The 24,684-nt window shown below is 44.2% G+C and overlaps 1 protein-coding gene across 2 annotated transcripts in view; it reads left to right on the forward strand.

Annotated features, from left to right (window-relative positions):
* CCDC60 (coiled-coil domain containing 60) overlaps nt 1-24,684 on the forward strand; it is a 639,895-nt gene that overhangs the window by 244,909 nt on the left and 370,302 nt on the right. For both annotated transcript variants that reach the window (XM_085633209.1, XM_085633208.1), the window contains exon 2: nt 17,975-18,064. In XM_085633209.1, coding sequence (XP_085489335.1) covers nt 17,975-18,064 — 90 coding nt within the window. The remainder of the gene's footprint in view (nt 1-17,974; nt 18,065-24,684) is intronic.

The raw sequence follows: 24,684 nt of genomic DNA on the forward strand, positions 1-24,684 counted from the left end.
ATCAAGTAAAATACACATGTAATTTTATTATAAATAAAACTTCTGTGAAAAAAAATCATAAAGTTTTGTGCAAATAATCCACTCCCCCGTAGCAGCAAAGGTTATGTGCAAATTATTCCAGAGAAAGTAAAATCAATGACCGTCATAGCAAGGTCTGGATATAGGCCAAAATGTACATTCTTGCTAAAAACTGTTACTGTGGGCCAAGATCGTAAACAGGAATTTCGTTATAATTAAAACGTCTGTAAAAGAAAAAAATATCAATTCAAAAAGGATACCATTTTATGTAAATAATACAGTCCCCCATAGCAACAAAGGTTGTGTGCAAATTATTCCAGAGAAAAGAAAATCACTGACAGTCATTGCAGATGTCTGCATATAGACCCAAAATTTACATTCTTGCTAATGGCAGTTACCATGGGCAAAGATAGTGAACAGGAATTCAGTTTGAATCATCCATAACTCCCACAATGAACTTCTCCCTACTTAGCAGCAATTAATATATATAAATGATTCCACTAGAAAACATACCCGTTAGTTGCTTCCTCTCATACAGCAACACACACAAAAAAATTAAAACAGGTTTAGCAACTCCTTAAAAAAGTTAAATATTTTTGTGCATATTATTTCATGCTTTAGATCAAAGAGAAACTCACGTGCTGCTGCTACAGTTTTAACATTATTATGTAAAAACATTGGCCGAGGCAGCCGATAACGATGTGATAACAGGGCTGGAGAAAGACACAAAACATGATTGAGGTTCTGAATCCCCAAATTACATGTTACAATATTTCCCTGTTCTCGCGGGGGTAGACCAACTTACTGTTAGATCATTTAACAGAAGTAAATTCATACATAATAAGATCAACAAGCAGCAAACTCAATGATCCAGAGTCCAAGCTGAATGCTTCTGGGCTACTCTTGGATTGCATGATGAAGAAATGACCTCCAACCTTTTCTTCATCTTGAAAACTAATAATACAGCTAGTACCCTTTAAAACGTTTTTAAGTTCTAAAAGAGGAAGGGAAGTCACATACTGCTTCTGTGCATCAAAATGATTCAACGCAAGAGTAAAATCACAGAAGAACTATTTATCTGCTTCCAAACCAAATCTTCCTTGGTCCAAAAATCCCTTTATAGAATCCGATTCACTATCCTTCAGCTGATAGCCCCACTGAATCACTCTAGCTAATCAACATGTCTGTATACACTAGGACCACCCCAAGGAGTTGAAGACGCTTCTCTTAAAGATCCCTACATCACAATGCATTAACTGTCCACAACCCGCTACCTCTCCTATTACTTGTTAACTTTCTGCTTGCTTTGACCCTGTACAGCGCTGTGCTGGAGTTTGGCTAGGTTGTTTTTGTAATCTATGCCTGTATTCCACTTGTTGTACTATCTTTTATGTAGTTGGTATCTCCCCTGCCAACACCACCCCTCCTTTCCCTCCACCCTTGGTACATCCCTACCTTAGAACGTTGAGAGTGAAGCTCACCTTAGAATGTTGGTGAGCGTCAGTTGCCAGATGGTGCCTTAGGATCTGGTTTAATAAACAGCTTCTCTTCCCATCCTGAGTCTGCTGCTTACATCTAACAAATTGGGAGTCCTGTCTGGGTAGATAGGGAATCAGTCATGGAGAAAGTGGGTCAGCATCAAGGTGATTACAAAGCTAAATACGACCAGAAATGGGGAACTACCAGCAAGGAATGGGTTGTAGGCCAATGGGTAGTTATCAAAAGACCCCATGTTGATGGTTCCAAAGTATCGTCATTCTCCAAACCTCTAAGAATCCAACATGTAAATAGTAATTCAGTAGTATTGGAAGATGGTAGCAGTTGGAGCATGGACAATATAGCTTGCTGCCCCAAAGTGTGTATTCCTATGTCTACTATGGAAGAAAGTCAGGATGACTCGTTCTCTAACATGCAACAGCCTAAGGATGTCAGAACACGTCATCCACCTCGATGGCAAGAGGACTATGAAATGTGATACCATTTTTTCATTTACTGTCTGTTGATGGTTTTCATCATTCCATTCTACTATAATGCAATTGTTCTCTTCCTATTTAAAGGGAGGTGTGTTGTAATCTATGCCTGTATTCCACTTGTTGTACTATCTTTTATATAGTTGGTATCTCCCCTGCCAACCCCACCCCTCCTTTCCCTCCACCCTTGGTACGTCCTTACCTTAAAACGTTGAGAGTGAAGCTCGCCTTAGAATGTTGGTGAGCGTCAGTTGCCAGCTGGTGCCTGAGGATCTGGTTTAATAAACAGCTTCTCTTCTCATCCTGAGTCCGCTGCTTACTTCTAACAGATGCACTATAGAAACACTATATACATACATAAATATATAACCTGCTGTACCACGTGTGTACATGTAGCCTTCTCTCCTTTTTTCCCCTAAAGGTTTAACATACAAGTCATATATGTTTCTTACAAAAACTAAGTATTACGAATCACTTTTTAATGTTAATTTAACAAATATTCTGCTATATTTATACCAGCACAATTCCAAAATGCGTAAATGAATACTTCCGGAAGCACATGTTGGAGATGTAGACAACAACCATATGCAAATCCTTTTCAATTTTTTCTTAATTAGCCAAAAATTATCTCTTTGAGGGGGCCCAGATTTGAGTTTAGAAACACAATTCAAGACAGAGACCCTCTGAACCGCAATGAATGACATTTAAATATAACTAACTTGGATGCACAAATCCTGGTGAGTAAATAGCATTCATCCTAGACAAGGCGATTATGATGACTAATTAGCTAACTGCAAGTTGTTCAACTTCAGAATCCTAAAAACAATACATAATTTTGTGTGTATCTTTAGAAAAGAATTCCGAGTGAGTGAGGTCTAATCAGAAGGAATATGACACGTTTTGGAACTCACTTCTAGAAATTTACTCCAGATGTTGCCTTACTTTTCAATGCACGTTTACCTCACTTGCTTCTTCCCATTTTACCCTGAGTTTGCTCAACGCTAGTCAGCCATAGTTCGGAGACATCAGTCAAAGGTGGTGGTATGCTGAGGTGTGACCAGTGAAATACAAAAAAATTCTACTTACAAAGACTTTACTTTACCCGAGTGAATAAAGAATTGCCCAGGGTATTCCGCCAAGGGTTTGGAATGGGCGCCCCAAAAACAGTTCAGATGTAGTTGCTTTTTCAACTATATTAAAGGAATTATCACTCTGATATGTTGTGGGATATTTTCTATAGTCTGAGAATGTAGGCAGGTCTTATAATGGTTGGATGGCATCTCCCACAGGTAGAAAAGTCTGCAATCAAAACTGTTTTTTAGAAAAAGATTTTTGCTGACATCTACAAAGAAAATACAAAAAGATGAAGGACTCACGCCTGGGCATATCCTTAACCACTTAGGGCGAACACAGCAAACATAACAAGATGATAGACGGAGTTCTGAAACTGTTCAAAACCTCACCCCCAGTCAAGAGATCTGGGTTAAATCCATTGTTGTTTTGTTCACCATGCGACCCCAGTTTGGCCCCAGCCATATGAAAATCAGTCTTGGCCCTCCTCCCCATGGAAACAGTCCAACCCAAACTGCCAAGCCAGGTCCTCCCTGGATGAAAACAAGCATCCTAGGGGCGGTTTCGGGGTATTTTCCATCATCAGCCAGGCTAGCTTGAATCTAGTATCATGGTGAGCATGGAACCCACACCTGGGCATACCCGTCCCACTCGTGATGACAAATACAAAAAGAACAATTGATGGACGGAATGCCGAACAATGTCAAACACTCCACCCCAGTACAGAGATCTGGGCCTAAATCCATCCATTTGTTTTGCTCACCGTACCAGTTTGGACGCAGACATATGCAAATCAGTCTTGACCCTGCTCCCCATGGGAACAGTCCAGCCCGAACTGACACGCTGGGTCCTCCCTGGACTGGAAACAAGCATCCTAAGACCGGTTTGGGGGTACCACTAGAGAACAGGGTCAAGAGTGATTTGCATATGACTTGGTCCAAACTGGGGTGGCGTGGTGAGCATAAAAATGATGGATTAAACCCAGATCTGTGACTGGAGGTGAATGTTTGATCTGTTCAACATTCTGCCCATCATTTGTTCTTTTTGCTGCTGACGTCTGCAAAGAGGCCAATCCATACATATTTTAAGAGACCTGTATGGGAGGATAGAAACTTCTGTTTCCTGGGCTGCTTTCCTGGCTTCACAAAAGGACGCTGGATTTCCAAGCCTGGCACAGCAGTGAAAAGTTTACCCACAGGCGCTGCAGGATGAGCCTTGTAGTATGGAGCCATTGGGGATCTTGCTTATGGTCTCTGCTCGCCTTCTCATGTAGGCTCATCTCTGTTTGGGCCGTATGGCTACTTGAGTCCCTAGCTTCACGGAGTCCTGGGTGTGCAGCAGGTCTTAGTAAGTGACTGAGCATATTTAGATAAAGAAGGGTTGAACGCTTTTCCTACATTGGTGTGGGGGCTCCAGTGGGCCTGGTATATCACCTGGGACTTTCCAGAACAGAACGGAAAGGTGCAAGGTTCCTCATTGGATACAAATTACTCATGCCACCAGGGATTGGCGGGGACACTACACTGCCAGTTAACACTGAAGAACAGCCCCAACATTATAACCTTTGAGGAGGGTCTGCCTGGTCTACTGTTCTGCAGACCTCCTAGGGGGGAAGGCTCACTGGAGGGATGCTCCCGAGTAGGAGTGGCCTAGTAAGACCACCCAGTTTATCTCTGCTGTACCCTAGGTGGACTCTGGCAGGAGACTTCAGTGGTCATCCTGTGCCCCTTTGTTATCGATACCAGGTGACCTCTGGATTCGGCTTTTGCTAGTGCGCCTTGCACACCATGCCCCTCTGACCCTTTCCACGACCCTCCGCTGCCACAACGATCAAAGAAGGCTGTTTACCTCTCTTCTGCCAGAGAGGGCACAGGAGGAGGGAACCCCCACTCTCTCAATGTATCCTGTGATTTGAGAATAGCCGCGCACTCCTAACAGTCGATGTTATAATAGAATAACTCGGTTCTTCTTGTACTAAGGTTTAAGGCTGTTGCACCCACTCGCTTGTGCATTCGAGCGTCTGTTGGGATAGTTTATAGAATTAAGGCCTGCTGGTTAATGGTGCGTATTAGTGCGCTTGTTGCTGCCGTATCGATCGAGGCATGCGACTAATGAGTGCACTGCGAGGAAATCCTGGTCACGCATTAATATTTGGCAACTATAAAATGGAAGCCTAGCATGATTGTAGTGGGCTTACCTGCAGGAATAGGTTGCCACCTACTGTTGTTTCTATGACGTGCGCCCTCACTTCTGCACATTCATAGCCGATACATTTGCATTTTGTAAACATCTGCACATTTTCAGAAATGCTCCTAGAAAGCTTAAATTGTAAATCAAGGAGAGCTACGAAACAGTGGGAAAGGCAAAATAATGACAGTGTTCACCATAGGTGCGTTGAACGAGAGACCGTGCCTGCTGGTTCTTACATCATACGCTCCTGCGTCACCAGGCGTGATGGACAGCGTAAAAAAGTGCATCTTATGGAAGGGCAGATCCCAGATCTAACTGACAGCCTATCCCAGAGTCAACCTTTGCTCCCTCCCTCTTGACCCCTGCACACCTCCACCCGGACAACGGTAGCATGGGGTTTATGTTTACTCGACTCAACATTAACATTAAACATATGTTAAATAAAGAGGAAAACCTTTATTTGAAGGTGAATTGAAGTTAAAGAAAGGAAGTAACCAGGGTATCCTGTACTGCTTAAAGTTAGGAACGCCTCCATTTTAGAAACATCTTGCACCAAAAGTGTGAAGATATGAGAAAGTCTCTTCAAATTCAGTACATTCCTTTAACATGCAGAAATGTCACCTTAGTACATCAGATTATATCAGTGCATTAAAATGTTTTTTTATAAAGTGATAGTTTTCAAACATGAGTTTGTAAACATGAATTCTTCCTCACCCTGACAACAATTACCAATAGTAAACTAAGATGCAAGTCAGTTGTTAAGTGCACGCTTTGGGTGGCCTGGGCCCCTTCTAGGCGGAAGCCGGGAGTTTTGATAGCCTGTTAACATTTTAAAACTATCGGCAGATATTTGTGTATTTTAATCTTTGTGATTCCCCCTCTGGGCACTTACTAGTTCTGTCTCCTTACCTGGCATCCCCCGCACAGCGGAATTATCGCTGCCGCGGCGTCAGAATCTTCGCCTGGCCGCCATTGCCCGGACTTCCCTAGGTCACGCCTACCATCGCTGGCCACGCCCCCTTCCAATACCTCCACCCGCCCGGCCCTGTCCATAAAACATGTGCATCCATCGGACGCGCAGCGGACGAGCGCAGCGGGCGCGCCGTCTGCGCGCCGAAGGCGCGCCTAAGGCAAGCCCGTCCGCGTCCGACCGGGGCACGGGGCCCGCCATTCTGACCGTATAACCCATTATTCCCATGTCGATCTACTTGACCTGCATGCCCCCTGGCCTTTAGTTCCTTCTGCTCGCATGCAGCTTACCCGCCTGGGCCTGGGTCATACTCGAAACACCTTTCCTGAGTTCGATGCCTGCACACACCCTACCTCTCCTCAATCTATCTCTCATCCTCCCACCTGGCCCGCACCCCCCTGCTCTGAGCTTAAAGTGTGCTATCTTAACACCCGCTCATTAGTTAAGCATCAGACCGAAATTTTTCATCTCCTAGATACTGATAACCTCGATATACTATTTTTAACTGAAACCTGGCTGCACGACGGATCTTCCCCTGATATTTTGGCTGCCATCCCACCCGGCTACTACATTCTTCAGACCAACAGGACCTCCGGTAAATCCGGTGGTGGTGTGGCAGCCATCATCAAGTTTCCTATCAGATTTTCCACCCTCACCGTATCATGTATTCCCCAGGTTGATTGTCTTGCACTCAGACTGGACTCTCCAGCTTTACCCCTGATTTGTGTTTTGGTTTACCGCCCTCCTCAGTCCATGCCGGACTTTCCATCTATGTTCGGAGATCTTTTATCTCAGGTAGTTATCAATCACTCTAACATCTTAGTCCTTGGAGATTTCAACTACTGGCCCCAGGATGAGAAGGAAAGTACTTGTTCGTTGGCTTTTTCTGATTCGCTTCGCACTTTGAATTGTTGCCAACACATAAATACCGCCACGCACACCAAAGGGCATTTACTGGATCAGATCTGGACTTGTAATTTAGCGATCTCGGCTCCCCTTATACTGCCGTGTGCCTGGTCTGATCACTCACTCATCTCCTTTTCCCTTAAAATTTCCACCTGTCCCAGTAGGCCCCTCAACACTAATCTCTCCGCCCGAAATTGGAATAAGGCCGACATTAGCCAGTTCATTGATCTACTCAGCTCCTCTACTCCCTTGGAATCTTATTCATTAGACACTCACGCCTCTAACCTATGCTATTGGCTTGAGTCCGCTAGTGATGTGGTTGCTCCTTACAAACGGATTAAAACTAGACGTCTTCATGACGCGCAGAAGTGGTTCTCGGAGGACCTAAAAATTTTAAAGCTTGGCCTCAGACAAGCCGAGCGCCAGTGGCGTAAAAATTACGCTCCCGAAGCCAGGGTGGAGTTTGTATCCCTTCTTAAAGGTTACAAATCCTCTATTGTATTAGCCAAAACCATGCACTTTTCCAACAAAATCTTGGAGTCAGCTAATAAATCAAAAAGCATCTTCTCGATTGTGGAGGAACTATCCCATCCAGACAGAGTCTCCATCAAACCCCTCCCCTCCCAGGAGCTCTGTAATTCCCTTAATCTTTTTTTTATCAATAAGATTGTAAAAATTAAAAACAGTATTTCAGTGCTGTCCGCTTCAGATCCCCCTGTGTCCTCAGACACCCCCCATGTTGACCCTCTTTATCCCCAGCTTCTTACTCAGATTCCCCTTTTCACGATGGCGGAATTCCCCGTCCTCCTTAGCAAAGTTAGCTCCGGATCCCCTACTGATTGCTGTCCCCCCAAGATTTTACGCAAGGTCTTCACTGCCTGTCCTATTCCTCCCTTGGCACTGCTGAACAATTCCCTTACCTCCGGCTTAGTCCCTAGTATCTTTAAGATAGCTGAGGTAGTACCTATCCTGAAAAAACCGACAGCTGATCCTACGATCATGAGCAACTTCCGCCCCATCTCCCTTCTCCCTTACCTTGGAAAAGTGCTGGAGACCCATGTCACCAATATCTTGAGCTCGTTTATTGAGCAGTCTCATTTCCTTGACTCCCAACAGGCCGGGTTCAGGCCCGCCCACTCTACTGAGATGGTCATACTCTCCGTTATGGAAGAACTGCGTAGGGGAGCTGACTCTAACACCAGTCAGGCCCTGGTGCTTTTGGATCTGCCGGCCGCTTTTGACACGGTCGACCACACCATCTTGGTCGACCGTGCCAGGCAGGCTGGGATAGGGGGCACCACCCTTGACTGGATCCGCTCGTTCCTTACCAACCGTCAACAAGCGGTCCGGTTATCCCGGTTCTCCGCGGACAGGGTGGGGCTGACCTGCGGCGGGCCTCAGGGATCCTCTTTGTCCCCACTCCTTTTCAATCTTTACCTCACCCCCCTGATTAGTTCTCTTCGAGATAAAAATGTCTCCGCTTTCAATTATGCGGACGACATTCAGTTGGTCTTTAACATCGACTCCTCGGATCAGTCAGTCTCCAATTTTCAAATCATTCTCGGCCATATCAGTAATTGGATGGGGGCAAACCATCTGAAGCTTAACCCTGACAGGACCGAATTGGTTCTTGTAGGTGGCCCATCTAACCCCTGGAACTCTAACTTTTGGCCCTCCAGCTTGGGCCATCCTCCCTGCCCCTCTGATTCAGTAAAAAGTCTGGGGATTATCATCACTAAAGATCTTTCGTTGAAGCCCCAGATAAATGCCACTGTTTCTTCTTGTTTTTTTAAACTTCGTAAAATCCGTAAAATTTCGCGTTTCCTTACCACCGAAGCTCTTACTGTGGCCCTTTTGGCGTTAGTCATCTCCAGAATTGACTACGCCAACTCTTTGTATGTCGGCATCCCTGGTTACCAGCTTAAACGCTTGCAGCTTGTTCAGAATCAGGCGGCACGCCTCATCTTCCATCAACCGAGACACCACCACACACCTCTGCTTAAATCCTTGCATTGGCTCCCCGTTTCTGAACGCTGCATTTTTAAGCTAGGATGCCTCATCTTTAAATCTCTTGCTGGCCTCGGCCCCTCATTCATTTCCTCTCTCATCCACCCATACGTCCCTTCCCGCAATTTGCGCTCGGCTCACTTGGCTCTTCTAACAGTCCCCAAAGTCAAGCGTAAGAAATGGGGCGGTCTTAGATTCTCGTTCCTAGCTCCTTCTCTCTGGAATTCCCTCCCCTTGGACATAAGATTGGCTCCTTCTTACACCTATTTCAGATCCCTCCTCAAGACCCATCTCTTCCGTTCGGCTTACAATTAGACTAAAATCCCTTCTGTTCTTACCTTTCCTCCCCCCCTATCCCTCAGGTAGTTGCTTTCCGCCTTCAATCTCCAGCGCCAAGAAACTGTATAGTGTACGTTGCGCTTTATAAATGCCTTTCACATCACATCACATCACATCACATACATGAACAACAATATAGTTTATTAACTCAAACACAAGAAAAGATTCTACATCAGGCTTATCCAACCAGTAGCTCGTGAGCTACTGGCAGCTTTCCAGCGCCCTGTAAGTAGCTCTTCTGTGTATAGCCCAACATACAAAATGAGAAGCTTTTACTCATCTGAATCAACATATGTATAGCAAAATTGAAAAATGTATATTCAAGACGAAAATGTGTGTATATTCAGAACTCATGAGCTGCTGTTTGGAAAAAATGGCAGAATTTCCAAAATGTATTTAAAGCTGCTATGTTAATGACAAACCATGCAGTGTTGGGGACAGTTATTACTACTGTTAATACCTTGGTGCCAGGGACGAGCAGTTCAGCGATGTTTTATCCACATAAAGGCATTCCAAATTAACAAAGCTTATTTCACCTTACTGCTGAGACCCCTTCCTTATGCACTGAGGGTGATCACTGCTGATAATCTTGCATTGTGTGCCACTAAGGTAATATTACCTGACGTGGTCGCTATTACAAAACGAATAAGATTAGTGGCTCGGGATTAATTTATTTTAACATAAATAGCTCTTATTACTAAATAGGTTGGAGACCCCTGTTCTATATAGTGCACATCCTGCAATCATGTATTTTGAAGTTCTCCTACATGTGATAATGAAGGGAAAGTGAAATAAAACACTTGCCTAGTTTCACTCAATTTGGTAAAGTGGGGGAGCCATGAGAAATCTCATGGTTTCTGGTTCCACATTGTGCAGTTCACCCACTAGACATGTATATGCTTCACTTCTCCTACACCCATCTCAATGCCCTCTCCCCCTTACACTGACCACCACCCTGCTGGCATCCTTACAACCCTCTGTCGCACCACAGACTGAACTTGTTGGCCCCTGGGAAAATGTTTGCAAGTACCCATGGTCCAAACCCTTGCGGTAAGCTGCCCAAAACTCATTCATGATAACATATAAAAGAACTTAAATTGGAAGCTTAGAGAAAATAATTGAGGAACTTCATTTCCCAGTTATCTGACATTGGCGAGAAGGGTTTTTTAAGCAAGAGAAGGCTAAAATAAAAAAATTTGGCTTAGAAAATCTAGTGTGTTGGCACCTATGTGGCCTCTCTTTCTACAGCCAAGATTCCGGCAGATTGGAAACTTGCAGTTGTAAAGCCTCTCCAAAAGAAACAAATTGCGGATCCTGCTACCCTGTCTAATTTGCGCCCATCTCTCTTTTACCTAGTCTGTGTAAGATGACAGAAAAATTTGTAAATAAGCAAATCACAACATATCTGGAGAAAGCAAATTTGATTCACTCCAATCAATCTGGCTTTAGAGCCCAACACTCCACTGAATCTGCACTATTGTATACGGCTGAAACTCTCAAAGCAGCTATGGATGAGGGAAAAAGAGCAGTACTGGTATTGTTAGACCTGTCGGCGGCCTTCGACACTGTCTCACATGCCATCCTTTTAGACCGTCTCGCCCCCTTTGGCATCTCTGGTCTTGTCCTGGCATGGATAAAAAAACTTCCTGCAGGATCGCAAGCAAGTGATCACACTTGGCCAATATAAGTCACAAGAAAGGGCACTTATCTCAGGGGTTCCGCAGGGATCAAGTCTCAGTTCGACCCTCTTTAATGCCTATATGGCTCCACTGATTAAGCTGATATCGTCCTTTGATATAGATACCACCTCATATGTGGATGATACGCAGCTAATATTGGTGCTGGAGAATAACACCACACAGGCAGAAGAAAATCTCCGCAAATGCCTTACTGCCACTTTCAGCTGGATGAATGCAAACTATCTAAAGTGCAATTCCGAAAAAACGTAAATTCTACCTCCAGGCCAAGAACACATTTTCTCACCCAAATGTTGGTGGCCAGTAAATACCACCCCTCCTCCAAACACAGTAACTGTGGTCAGGAATTTGGGAATAAAATGTGATACCACTCTGTCATTTAAACACCAACCGTTGGCAGTTGCTGAAACTTGCTTCCATATTATAAAAAGTCTAAAGCCATTTTTTGACCTGATTCCCTTTTCAGCAAGGCAGACAGTGGCCGTAGCCCTTATTACATCCAGGCTGGATTACTGTAATAGCTTCTATGTAGGGACTAATAAGTCAGTCCTACATAGGCTACAAATGGTGCAGCACGACTAGTACTGAAGTGGCCCAGGAAGTCATCTGCATCGGCGGCGCTAAATACACTTCACTGGCTGCCAATCCATAAACGTGTTCTTTTCAAGGTCCTCATCATTACTTTTAGGGCCTTCCACTCCTTAGGCCCTCAATATCCTCACACGCGTTTTAAGCGTTACATTCTGTCCGAAGTTTAAGATCATCAAAGGCCAATCTGTTAAAAATACCAGCTTTTAGATTGGCATCGAAGGGAGGAAAATCACTCACAGTGCTGGGCTCAAAGGCATGGAACAAACTTCCCTCACAGCTTCGCCAGATTACTTCTGAGTTCCATTTCAGGAAGGTCCTAGAAAACTGGATTTTCAGCGCATCTGATACTCTTTGCAAAACTCTGATCTGAGGGCCCTCTCTAACTATTAGCAGTCAACTAGGTTTTGGGTTTTCCCATCCCTGGGTTCCGTTTAGCGCCACGATGCTCCTCGGAGTGACAGTCTGCGCTCTACAAAAGGACCATTACACTACATTACATTACATTACATTACATTACATGAGTGCCCCTTTCTGGCCACAGCTTCGCAGACAATCTGGGTGCATCTGTGCAAGGGCAAAGGAAACACTAAATTGGGTGGGAGGAATGGAGCACAGACAGCTTTAGGGAGATCTAAGCTAGTCTGTCTTGGCTCTAAGACCCAAAACATGAGCCAAGCCATCAAGCCATCAAAGAATTTAATTCAGGCAGCAAATGTAATAGAAAAATTATCATAAAGAGTTTAAGATGAAACAATATATATTTTTCAAAATTTTTCAGTTTCTCAAATACATCTGATTATATTATGGACTTGAGTGACATTTATATATATATTTTCTGTATGAAACATTCAAGAACGCTCCCATGCCTTGACGACATTGCCACAAGTTACCCAAAATGTGTCAGTTTGTCATGTTCTCTTTTTATGCAACCTATGTTGTTGTTAAATGTGGAACAAGATTAATTTATATTAGCCATATATGTGAGGTTTCTATAGAGCGTAGGTCCAGGGCTGAATTGCACTCTTAAACTGGATAGTTAAGAAAAATGATAAACTGTGAAGTGACGCGATGGATCACACGATTAATTCAAGTAGAGAAGTAATCATTTGAGTCAGAATTGCTTACTGTGCAGTTCAGAGACTGTAGGGTTCCATCCCTTTCTCTTCCATGCAACACCAACAATCAGTTCTTTGTGTTCAGTTATTCATTTAGTGTTAGTATTTGGAATTCAATAAACACACTTATCACACCTTAAATCAAACAGACACTATACAGATATGTATACATGTACGTAGCCATGAGATTTAAAGGTGTGCTTTACTTTGTGGAAACTTCCCGCAAACAGGGAAGATCAAACACAGCGACAGGATATACTTACCTGAAATCATGCTGCACTTCACAAGCATCTCTCTGAAGAACTGTAACCCTGGTAAAATCACTGTGGGGCCTTGAGACCTCTTTGGCTTTTGCTAATTCTTTAATTGCTATGGTACCGGCGCTGGGTCTATTTTAAAATCAGTCTTTTTCCCAAGTCAGCAGAGCTAGCAGTAACATTAACCTAAAATAGCATCTCCTGCCTTCCTTATGCTACTGACTCGCCTGGCTTGACAAGTGTACCAATTTAGGAGAGGCTCGTGACCTCAATGACCGCAATGAAATAACAAAACAAGGAGCTCTTTTGGCCTCCACAAAGGTGCTCCAAGAGACTTAGGCCATGTGCAGCATGTCTTCAGAGAGTCCTGCTCTGTCTGCCACTGTTTAATCCTCACTTTCACTTCATAAAATATAGGGCGATATTGTGCTCTGTGTTCCCCCATTCCAACGCTTATGGGGGATAAATCCCCTCTGTCCTCATGGTTCCAACATCCATGCAGGTGTGGTCATTCCCAGAACCCACATCTGCACTTCACTGCTGTACGCCTGTCCAACTGTGTGGGTGCAGTGTGAGAGGCAGGTGGGGTCATAAGAGCGTCCCTGTTTATATTACTATGCAGGAGACAACAATCTCTCTTACCCTATCAGGAACAGAGGGACTGAATATGCAGCACTGAGTCTGAAGGGTTTGAGTAAAGATATATAGTGAACCGCTCTTCATTGGTGAGGAAATTAATCTTGGGCTTAAAAGAAGGAAGAGTTCCAACTCCAAACAGAGTCCCTTTTCATGTGCTAAAATATGATATTAACTGGTGGGCCAGCTTTCTTCTAAAGGTGTTTTAGGTATGTAGATACTCTTCCAAAGATCTGGTGGGGAGCCACCACAATGCCAGATTATTAAAAAGGCACCCATGACCTACCTGAAACATTAAGTTTATGCTCTTTAAGTGAGGTAGGCCAAGTCTGTACTAGGCTGACGCTTTGCAGAATAGATGGAAACCTATGAGGTTATTCCATGGATCGAAGAATGTTATCGAATTAATCCTTCGATTGCTCATGTTTATATTATGTTCCATTTCTGGAACATATGTTGTAATCATTCACATGGCAATATGCATGTTGCCTTTGTGAATCTTTGTAATACATTTGATAGGGCCCTTTGGCTAATATTGAAAAAACTTCTGAAACTAGGAATTCCATTGGATATTTTCTGAGATTTTCCCAATGTATACATAGACTGGTATCACTCGGGGCTGTGTCCTTGTACCAGTATTGTTTAACATATTTATGAGTACTTCCCTCATGTGTTACTTCCGCCACAGTATTTCAACCAAAGTCTGAGGACAGTGCTTGATGTGAGCCAGTGGTTTCTGGTGCTCGGCACCAGCACTTAATTGCCAACACCGGAACTTATGACAGCTATCACATGGTGCACTGTTTGTGTAATTTAGAGATGAGCAGAACAACAGTTGTTTATAAATTCACTGTACATTATAAGCAACTAATACCTGCCGCCCAAGCCATTCTTAAATCTTTGGGGCTTCGAACAGTCTGAATTGTCACACTTTAGCAGTGTGATGGTTAGTAGTTGTGTGTGAATTATCATTGGCAGCCTTGGCAGGGGCAGTGGGTGGTATAAGCTGTAGCGGCCTCCTGACGAGGGCCCTGGCACTTGTATTTTTACAAATTAGGCACTGGCTGGGGAGCTTGGAGCTAGTCCACGTATGTATGCCTATAATGTGGAATTAAGAGATTTGACACCTTGGGTGTCAGATAACATGCTTATTAGTTAGGCTGCCAAAACAGCCACGATTCTTGAGGGGCACCAGTGGTCAAAACATTATAAATCAAACTTTGATGGTACCATAATACATACATACTCGAGGTTCCACTTTTAAATATTAAGATTACCCTTATAAGCAGTTTAGGAAGATGGGCCTTCCTCTTCATGCCTTTATCACACTTAGGACTAACAACTATGAAGTTTCTTAGTAAGTTTGGCCATGCGTACAGGGAAATCTGGCCTCCAAACCCAAAAGCATGCAATTGTTGTGTTATACCTCAGGTTACCTTTGGACCTGAAATATGTGTTGGGAAGCCTACTGTGTACTTAGATCCAGGGGAAGAAAAAATGTGGCATGGGCTCTGTCGCTACCTGCTGTAAGTCAGTGAAAACTGTTGAGAGCCAGCTGGCATTGATACCCTTGCCTTGCAATGCAATCACAAGTTCCATCATGTTTGTCAGAGCTCTTTGCAGAAAGAATAATAATTTCAAGAACTGGTTGTGCTTATTTAGAAGATCAGGCTGCCTTGAGTACAGGAATTGTATATCATGTAAGGAAACGCCTGCTTTTATTGCTGTTAGACTATCATTCCCCAGAAGATGTGTGTGTTTTTTTCTGGATACACCACACTGTTTAACAAAGGTCTTGCAACTTTACTTAAAACATCTGCTAACAATTTACACTTGAACCAATTATGAAGTTTAAATTCTGCTACCCCTATTTGAATAAGGATTTGAAGAATGGAATCCAGCTTCATGGATTGCAGTTTCCTGATGTGAAATTTAGAAAGTGGATTTGAAACTGAGGAGTGATATTTATGCCTCCCCTTCCCTGAAACAGATACAAGAAACTCCTTCAAAGTACAAGGTTGTGTGCCTCTAGAAGCAGTGTTTGTACCCCATGTAACCTTATTATGCCTAATGTTTACAGGACCCAAGGGAATGGTTTAAAATAGTTACATTTATTTTACTATAATTGTAAGGATATACTTTTGATTTTGTTATCCAGTGCCTCCAATGAAATTGATTTAAATGTTGCATTTTCTAAAAATATATTTCTATGCGTTGTTCAGTTTGATGGATGAATGAAAGAAATGATGCGAGCAATAGATGACAGGACACAATGCATAAGTGTCATAATTTATATTTATATGCAAAGTTAAGAAAACCATACAGAAAAGATTTTGAAGTAAAGTGAGATATGAAGTGCCACAAATGGTGCCCCACAAGCATTTTGCCTCAGGTGAAAGCAAACTACTGTTTATTCTTACTACAAGCAGAATGGAATCACAGAGAATCCACCTTGACCTCTCTATACATCATTCTAAAGTAAAGCAATGGCACTCCTTGGTATGATTCAAGAATTGTATGAAATATTTGATTGGCTTTCAGTCATCAGCTATGAATGCTATCACCATATAATCATGTTTCAGACTAAGGGGAAAGGATGTGGCTTAACGGCTAGAGCTGAGGTACCAGGTTCGAGTATCAGCAGGGATATTCAACATCCTGTGATTCTGGGCAAATCATTTAATCTCACCATGCCTACCAAAAATGTATCTGTAACGCAACTGGTGCTCATGTAAAGTGCTCTGATATCTTCGGGTCAAGTTTGTTCTATAAAAAACGCTGAAAAAAGCCATTTAAATAATTTTTCGAATTTTTGAATGATACCTAGGAGTGCCCTTGATTTACTTTAGTATGTATACCCAGGCCTGATGGGTTTATGGGTAGCTCTTGTAGTTTAATGGTCCATACATCATCATTGGCAAGACTTCTGATCACCCCATTAAACTTCATAACCCATCGATCTACCAATTACTACAACATAAAAGAATCGTATAATGAGCAGCATAATCGCAAGTACACCGCTGACATTAAAGCTCATAAAACAAACAATACTCCGATCCTCGAAATCGGAGGAAGAAGGTACGCATTAGTGCAACAGTGCCTTATTAACCCCTTCAGCGCGGCGCGGATTACCGCGCTTTGCTGAAGGTTCCGTGCGCGGGCGAGGCCATGACGGGGCGGTTCCATCATGCGCACAGCGCGACCGACGCGCATGACGGAACCGCTCCGTCATACGCATCGAAGGGGTTAATTGCAGAATGTGCGCTATATGACCAGCTCTTGTCATGTAACATTGAGAACACCCGCTCTAAGCAACCCAGAGAAAAAGGTGAGGACTCTCTAAATATAAAACCATAATTCATCAACTCTCTGTCAGATTATTCCTTAAATGCTTCCATGTACCCCAAGAACATTATTTGTTTTGTTTTATATAGCACAAACTAGACCCGAAGGTATCAGAGCGCTTTACATGAGCACCAGTTATGTTACAGACGGACACATTAATTTTTGTTAGACACAGGGAGATTAAGTGATTTGCCCAGAGTCACTGAATGTTGAGGGTCCCTGTCCAGACTCGAACCCAGCTCCCGAGGTCGACCGCCCTAGCCATTAGACCTCATTCTCTCCCCAACACTATGGAACTTGGGAGCTCACATGGAAATTTACTCAGATTGTCATGGCTTCAAACCCTTAATAAGATCCAAAATTGCTGGCATACTGAAAGAGGAACAATTTTGTCATGGTCTCTTTGTTGGAAGATGTGATATACTGCTTGAAAGAATGCAGTAAGGAGTAGAAACACAAGAAATAAGAATTCCCACATAAAAAATATATTTTTTAAATTTAAAAACATACTTATTTTTTACAGTTGCTCCTAATATAGCAAAAACACATGCATACAGCATTCACTGTCTTTGACACTACTTTAATCCATGCTGCGGTGGTTTCGCATGATCGTTTCCATTTTGTATATATTTTTGTAAATCTTGCCTGAAATTGCGTAATTCATCTGGTGGTTATTTAATGACAGTTGCAAAGAAATAGAAAATAAAGTGTTCAGTTTGATTAATTAAGTTGGTATCTTCTTGTGCCATAGTGTTTTGAGTACAGATGGATTTTTTTTAACCAGACACCTTCCTTGTTCATCTTGTGATGCCAAGACTTGGAAATATTTCGCATAATAACAAAGTACTCAATTTGTTTGTAGGACACGAGAGATGAAGACCTTGATTTTGCTGAAGATGTTGCTGGAGCGGCCAAGACACATCCTGCATTGAAAGATTCTCAGGACAAGACTGTGAGCTTTCTTTCAATACATTTACTAACTCTTTTGCCAAGCTGTGTGATTTTGCTGTTGATGGGCACAAGATCTCACGTGAAATCTGCTCCACATGCAGCAAGTAGACTTTTAGGTGAACACAATCACTTCAAAAACCTCTCTCCTATTCGCATTTCCCTACATGGCGGCTCCTCATTGAGGCAAGGTGCATCTTGAAAGTGTCCTGCCTGATGCACAAAGTCCTTGGCTCTGCCTTTCCTCACAACCTGACACAATATGCTCCATGGCTGTTTTTTTCAACATCTGGAATTTCCTTGCTCCACAGGAATCCTTCTAGCTCACTTTTTAAATCTAGGGAAACCTACCAAACCCACACATTTCTGGAAACTAGACACCCGGGGCAGTCCAGTGAGGTATGGCTTGCGTGGGTCCCCCAACATTCTCCTACCCAGAATCCCCTGCAATCCTCATATTTTGCTGACAAAAATCACTTTTTTTTCTCAAATAACTGTGTGGGAAAGTTCTGGAATCTGCGTGGATCCATGCATTTCCTCCCACCCATCATTCCCCCGGGTCTCCCGATAAAAATGGGAATCTAAGTTTCAGAAATGTGTGGGTTTGGTAGGTTTCCCTAGATGGCAGCCGAGCCCGGGGCCAAAAACTCATGGGACCCCCCCTTGCAAAACCAGGTTGTTTTGTGATAGATAATTTTGAAGTCGCCTCAATAGGTTTTGGGCCATTGCCTATAGCGGATACTCGACCCACCCATGTGAGTGATGTACCATTTTTCTTGGAAGACTTTGGGGAATGCGGGCTGGGTGGAATTTTGTGGATCCACACAGATTCCAGAACTTTCCACCACAGAAATGTGAGGAAAATGTGTTTTTTTTGGGACAAATTTTGAGGTTTGCAAGGGATTCTGGGTAACAGAACCTGGTGAGAGCTAGACAAGTCACCCCGTCCTGGATTCCCCTGGGTGTTTAGTATTAAAAAATGTACAGGTTTGCTAGATTTCCCTATGTGCCGACTGAGCTAGGGTCCAAAATCCACAGGTAGGCACATTGCTAAAAACAAGTCTGTGCCTAGTGGACTGCAGCCGCCCTGGGAGGGAATGGGGGGGTTTGCCCCGATAAGACTGTGGCTATGTTTTTGGGGGGTGGAGTAATTGGTATGCCCATTCTTAGCAGCCCCCACCCCCATGCATATGACGCCTAGTGGGCTTTCTGCCCCCCCCGGGGGCAAATCAGGGGCCACTGCCCCATCCGCCCCTCGGGGGGGGCAAACAGACTGTGGCATTTTTTTGGGGGGGGTGGGGGCATTGCCATGCCCTTTTTGGGCAGCCCCCACCCCAACATCAATAAAATAAAAATCCCTGGTTCCTAGTGTGCTTTCTGCCACCCGAGGGGCAGATTGGAGGCTACTTCCCCCATATGACCCCCCAGGGGAGGCAGAAAGACTGACATTTCTCTGGGGGGGCATTGCCATGCCCTTTTTTGGCAGCCCCCACCCCAACGTCAATAGAATACAAATCCCTGGTTCCTAGTGTGCTTTCTGCCACCCGAGGGGCAGATTGGAGGCTACTGCCCCCATCTGCCCCCCAAGTGATGCAAAAAGACTGACATTTCTCTGGGGGGGACATCGCCATGCTCTTTTTGGGCAGCCCCGCCCCAACGTCAATAAAAAAAGAAATCCCTGGTTTCTAGTGGGCTTTCCGCCCCCCCAGGGGGCAGATTGGGGGCTACTGCCCCCCTAGGGGTGACAGAAAGACTTACATTTCTCTGGGGGGGGCATTGCCATGCCCTTTATGGACAGCCCCCACCCCAGCGTCAATAAAAAAAAAACTGGGTCCTAGTTGGCTTTCTGCCCCCCGGGCGGGCAAATTGGGGGCTTCTGCGCACATCTGCCCCCCAGGGGGGCAGAAAGACTGACATTTCTCTGGGGGAGGGTGGGGGTATTGCCATACCCTTTTTGGGCAGCCCCCACCCCAATGTCAATAAAAAAAAATCCCTGGTTTCTAGTGGCTTTCTGCCCCCCCCAGGGGGGGGGGGCAAGTTGGGGGCTACTGCCCCCATCTGCCCCCCCCAGGGGGGAAGAAAGATTAAATTTCTCTGGGGGGGCTTTGCCAGCCATGCCGTTTTTGGGCAGCCCTCACCCCAACGTCAATAAAAAAACAAATCCCTGGTTTCTAGTGGGCCTTCCGCCCCCCCTGGGGGGCAGATTGGGGGCAGCAGGACAGCTCACACCCCAACGTCAATAAAAAAAAAAATAATCCTTGGTTTCTAGTGGGCTTTCCGCCCCCCCGGGGGGGGCAGATTGGGGGCTGCTGCCCCATTTGCCCCCCAGGGGGGGGGCAAAAAGGCTGCTGCAGCCAAACAAATATGGGGGGAGCAAAGGCCCCTGCCCAAGGATCCGCTCCCCCCTCCCTGGCACTAGTGGGTGGATCCCTGCTTGGGGATCGCACTCCTGGGGTGATCCCCAAGGGATCCACTGGGGAAGGGAACCATTGAAAAGGGGAGATTCTCCCCTTTCCAACGATACCCCTCCCATCTTTTTCGGTGCTTGGGGGGCTGCGGTAGCCCCACCAGCACCAAAACTGAGAAACTGAAACTACGTTTGATTCGATTTCGTTGTAATGACGATAGTGCGTGATCGTCATTCCAATGAAATACCAAAATATTCCTAGGGAGGTTGGGGAAGCTCTTCCCTACCTCCCCAGGCAAAAAAAATAGGGGAAATCCCTCTGCTGTCTGCAGCAGAGGGATTTCCTGAGCATGTGCTCAGGGCGGAATGGTTCCGTCATGAGCACACTAGAACTTGTGCTCATGACGGAACCATTCCGTCATGAGCACAGAAGGGGTTAAGGGGGAAATTTACAGTTTCATGGCTGAGTTAACACCCAAATCTCTTCCAGCTTAGTTACAGTTCTGCCAAAGCAGTAGTTCTTTGCTGGGTTAGTGGATGACATTCAAGACAGTGCTCCCACTGACAAGTTTCTCGGAAATAAAAAAATCCCCAAATGCAGGATTGTTTTTAGGAAACAAAAAACAATAGTCCATGCGTTCTGCAGCATTGTAGGCAATATGTATTTGAAGGTCATCTGTAGTTATTGTGGACATTCATTACCTGATGGCCTTGTGCAGGGTCACTGGTCAAAGGCTTCCAATGGTGTAGATAATACGCCACTTCTGGAATGCTGGTTTTCCCACACACGCTGAATTGCGGCAGATCTCCTGCCCTAGGTTGCATTTAAGATCTTAAATCACACTGACTGCCACTACCTCTTTCAAACTTAACATTCAAGCTTCTGTCATAGATGCAGCACAGATACTGCAATCACAAATGCCTTTGACATTATTCCTCAATTCCTTGTTAAATGGGAACATCAGTGAAGCCACCATCGGAAACAAACCACTTTTAAGAGAATCGTGCACTGCATAAACCCCCTTTCAGACCCACCTAAGCCTCTCTTCACAGAAAAGCGCAATGTCATTAACCTGTTATTCTGTGCAAAAATACATAGGATTTGACAGCAAATCGACCGTACCAAGCATACTTAATCTCTTATGCCCATCGCTTTCCTTCAGAATCTCATAATTGTCAACCATTAAAGCCCTATATCTTGCAGATCTCGCTGACATACTTAACTACCTCAAAGCCACTTATGATGAAGATTGTGTCTTACCTTAATTCCCCATCAATGCTTTCTCTGGGGACACTCTCACTGCTACTTACCATTATCAATGTCTCCCACACTCAAGGCATTGTCCTTGAAGCTCTGAAGACGAGCCAGATCCTCTCTTTCCTAAAGAATCCTACATTAGACCCTGATGATCGCACCAACTACCATCCCATTACTCACCTACAATTCATCAGCAAATTCATTTTAAAAAAGCAGTATTGGCTCTTCTCCAAGATCACAATAATGGGAATCATCTCGTGGACGACTACCAGTCTGGCTTAAGATCATGCTGCAGCATGGAGACCATTACCTTACACATCGTAGATGATACCCTCCTGACCACAGACAAAGATGCCCACTGACTTCTAATATTGCTGGACCTCTCAGTTGCCTTTACAGAGTCTATTGTACCTTCATATGCACCCCGGAGTCTTGAATGGAATTCACTGGCAATGTCCTTCACTGGTGTTACTCCTAACTTTCCAACTCACAGTGTGTTCAACTGCCAGGCCCCTAAAAACCCCTATACCTTGCAGAACCCCCCCAGATTTCCATACTGAACCGTATCATCTCATATTCACCAATATACTGATGATACACAACCATATTTGGAAGTCTACTCTGATTCAGACATCCAACAACTGAAACACTTCCTGAAAGACATCCAGCACTTGAAACAGACCTGGATGGAAAGCGCCTACCTGAAGCTCATCACAGGCAAGACAGAATTTCTGTTAATTGCTAAGAACAACCCGCAAGAACCATTACAAACCTGGTTCAGTAAGATGGACCTTGAAAGCTTTGAACCCCAACTTTCACCAAATACCAAATCATTTGGATTCACCTTGGACACCTACCTCCCTAAAGGAACACATTGCTGAAAAAACAAAGAAGGTCTGCTACCAGTACTTTCACCTAAAAAAAAATAAGTGAAATTGTTACCTCCAGAAAGCGACTCCTGAACTGCTGTTCAAGCCCTCATAGTCCACACTAGGTCTCATGAAAGGAATCCTGTGTTCCGCAGCACATCCTGTAACTAGCCTAGAGGAATATGATCACATCACCCCGTCCTGATGGAAATTTTTTGATTCCTTTCTAGCCTGCACCATCTTCAAATCCATCGCTGTCATTTAGAAAGTCATCAAAACCAGCTTCCCGAGCTTTTTTGATGATCATGTGACCTTCTCTGGTGGTTCTCAGCAGCCAGGACACCATGAGATTGCAGACTAAGAATGCAAAAAAAGAAGACTAGGCCTTTTCCACCTGCACACCCTAGATCTTAACAATATTCTTGTATCCATCAGGAACACCCCAGGGCTGCTCCAATGTAGGAGAAATTGAAGACACAACTCTTTATATAACGCATAAATCACAATGCATTAACCCCTTACAAACCAGCTACCTTTCCTATCACTGATTGGCTTTATTCTTATCTTTGACCGTGTTCAGAGCTCTGCTACCTTTTGACCAGGCTTGCACTATAGAAATACCACATACATACAAAACTATCTGTCCCGTCCCCTCCTCCTTTTTGATTTATTTGCTGTTGTTATGACTTTAGACAAGTATTAAGTAAAGAAAGTTCATAATATATTAACTTTGTAAATATGCAGATAATGTCATTACCTAAGTTATAAAGAATACTTCAAAGTATACTATATTCAAAGTGAAGCATATATCATGCATTCACTAGAGTGAAAACCAAACTAGCATTGAACATTTTCGGTGAATTCATAGAAATCTAAACCTGCAAGGCCTCCCGATTTATAAATATTTATGGTTAATGTACTTAGTTTTAAAACTAACCAACTGGTAAGCCCTTTATTGAAGAAAACAGGCATGTATTTCTTTTATAGTTAACCTATAAAATTGCAATACAGGATTTGGCAAGAAATGTTTTAGATTAAATGAGAATGTTCTTTCAAGTGCTCCCACGTTGTAAGCTGGAGGATCTAGCAAATGGCACGTGGGTGCAAATAGAATCAAAGCTACGTTTAACATAGGCAGCACAGCTCACAAACCATTCTCCCCAAGTAAAGTGTTTTCTTCATGCGAATTTGGGACCAAGGGCCTGATTACGACGCCAGTCGGACTTTTGTCTGGCTGGCACCATGGTGGAAGTAGGACCGCCCGACTAGAAGTTGGCGGTCCCGCTGCCCGCATTACAATGCAACCGCATTCACGGCGGTCGCAATGTGTATACTTTGCATTGTGGCATGCGCTGCGGGCTGCAGCACACAACGCAGTACAACATATACACATTTTAAACATCCCTGCACCATGTGGCAAGCACTCATGTTTAGGGGGGCACCATAGGTACCCCCCATGGCCCATAGCGAAGGGCAGGGGGCCAGGGGGCCCTGGTGTCCCCAAAGTCACTGTCTGGCTGCCTTTTCATGGCAGGTTAACTGCCATGAAAGAGCCGGCGGAAAGTGACATCCTAATCCATACGGTGGTGCCTGAGAAGGTACTGCCCCATTGTGGGTAATAGGAGTCAGACCACCGCAATGACAGGATCCTTGATCCTGTCGGACACAGCGGTCTTTCCCCCGCCAGCCGAGATCCAACCGCCTGCATCCTAATGCGGCAGTCGGACCAAATGGGCTGGATGAGGTGGAACCGCCACCGACGGCCTGATGGTGGCAGTCCCACTGCCATGGTAATCAGGCCCATAGTCACACCTAAGTAAGGAGTGTGTAAAATGTGCTCACGGTGAGAAAACCTTTGTAGCTCACGCTCTGGGGAAATATGTAAAATTAGGCCACTTCATTCAAGAAAAAGCAAAAAATACAGCCAGGTATTATAAGTTCCCAAGTGAAAGCAGCTACTAGTTAGTAAATATTAAGGCATGCAATTTAATCGGAAAATTAAGCAAACTGCACATGAGAAGCTTGTGTTTATACAAATGTGCACCAGTTCAAGTGGGTACGAGAAATATGTAGCAATAAATATAAAGCAA

This window comes from Triturus cristatus, chromosome 11 (genome assembly GCF_964204655.1).
Source record: "Triturus cristatus chromosome 11, aTriCri1.1, whole genome shotgun sequence".
NCBI classification, from domain to species: domain Eukaryota; kingdom Metazoa; phylum Chordata; class Amphibia; order Caudata; family Salamandridae; genus Triturus; species Triturus cristatus.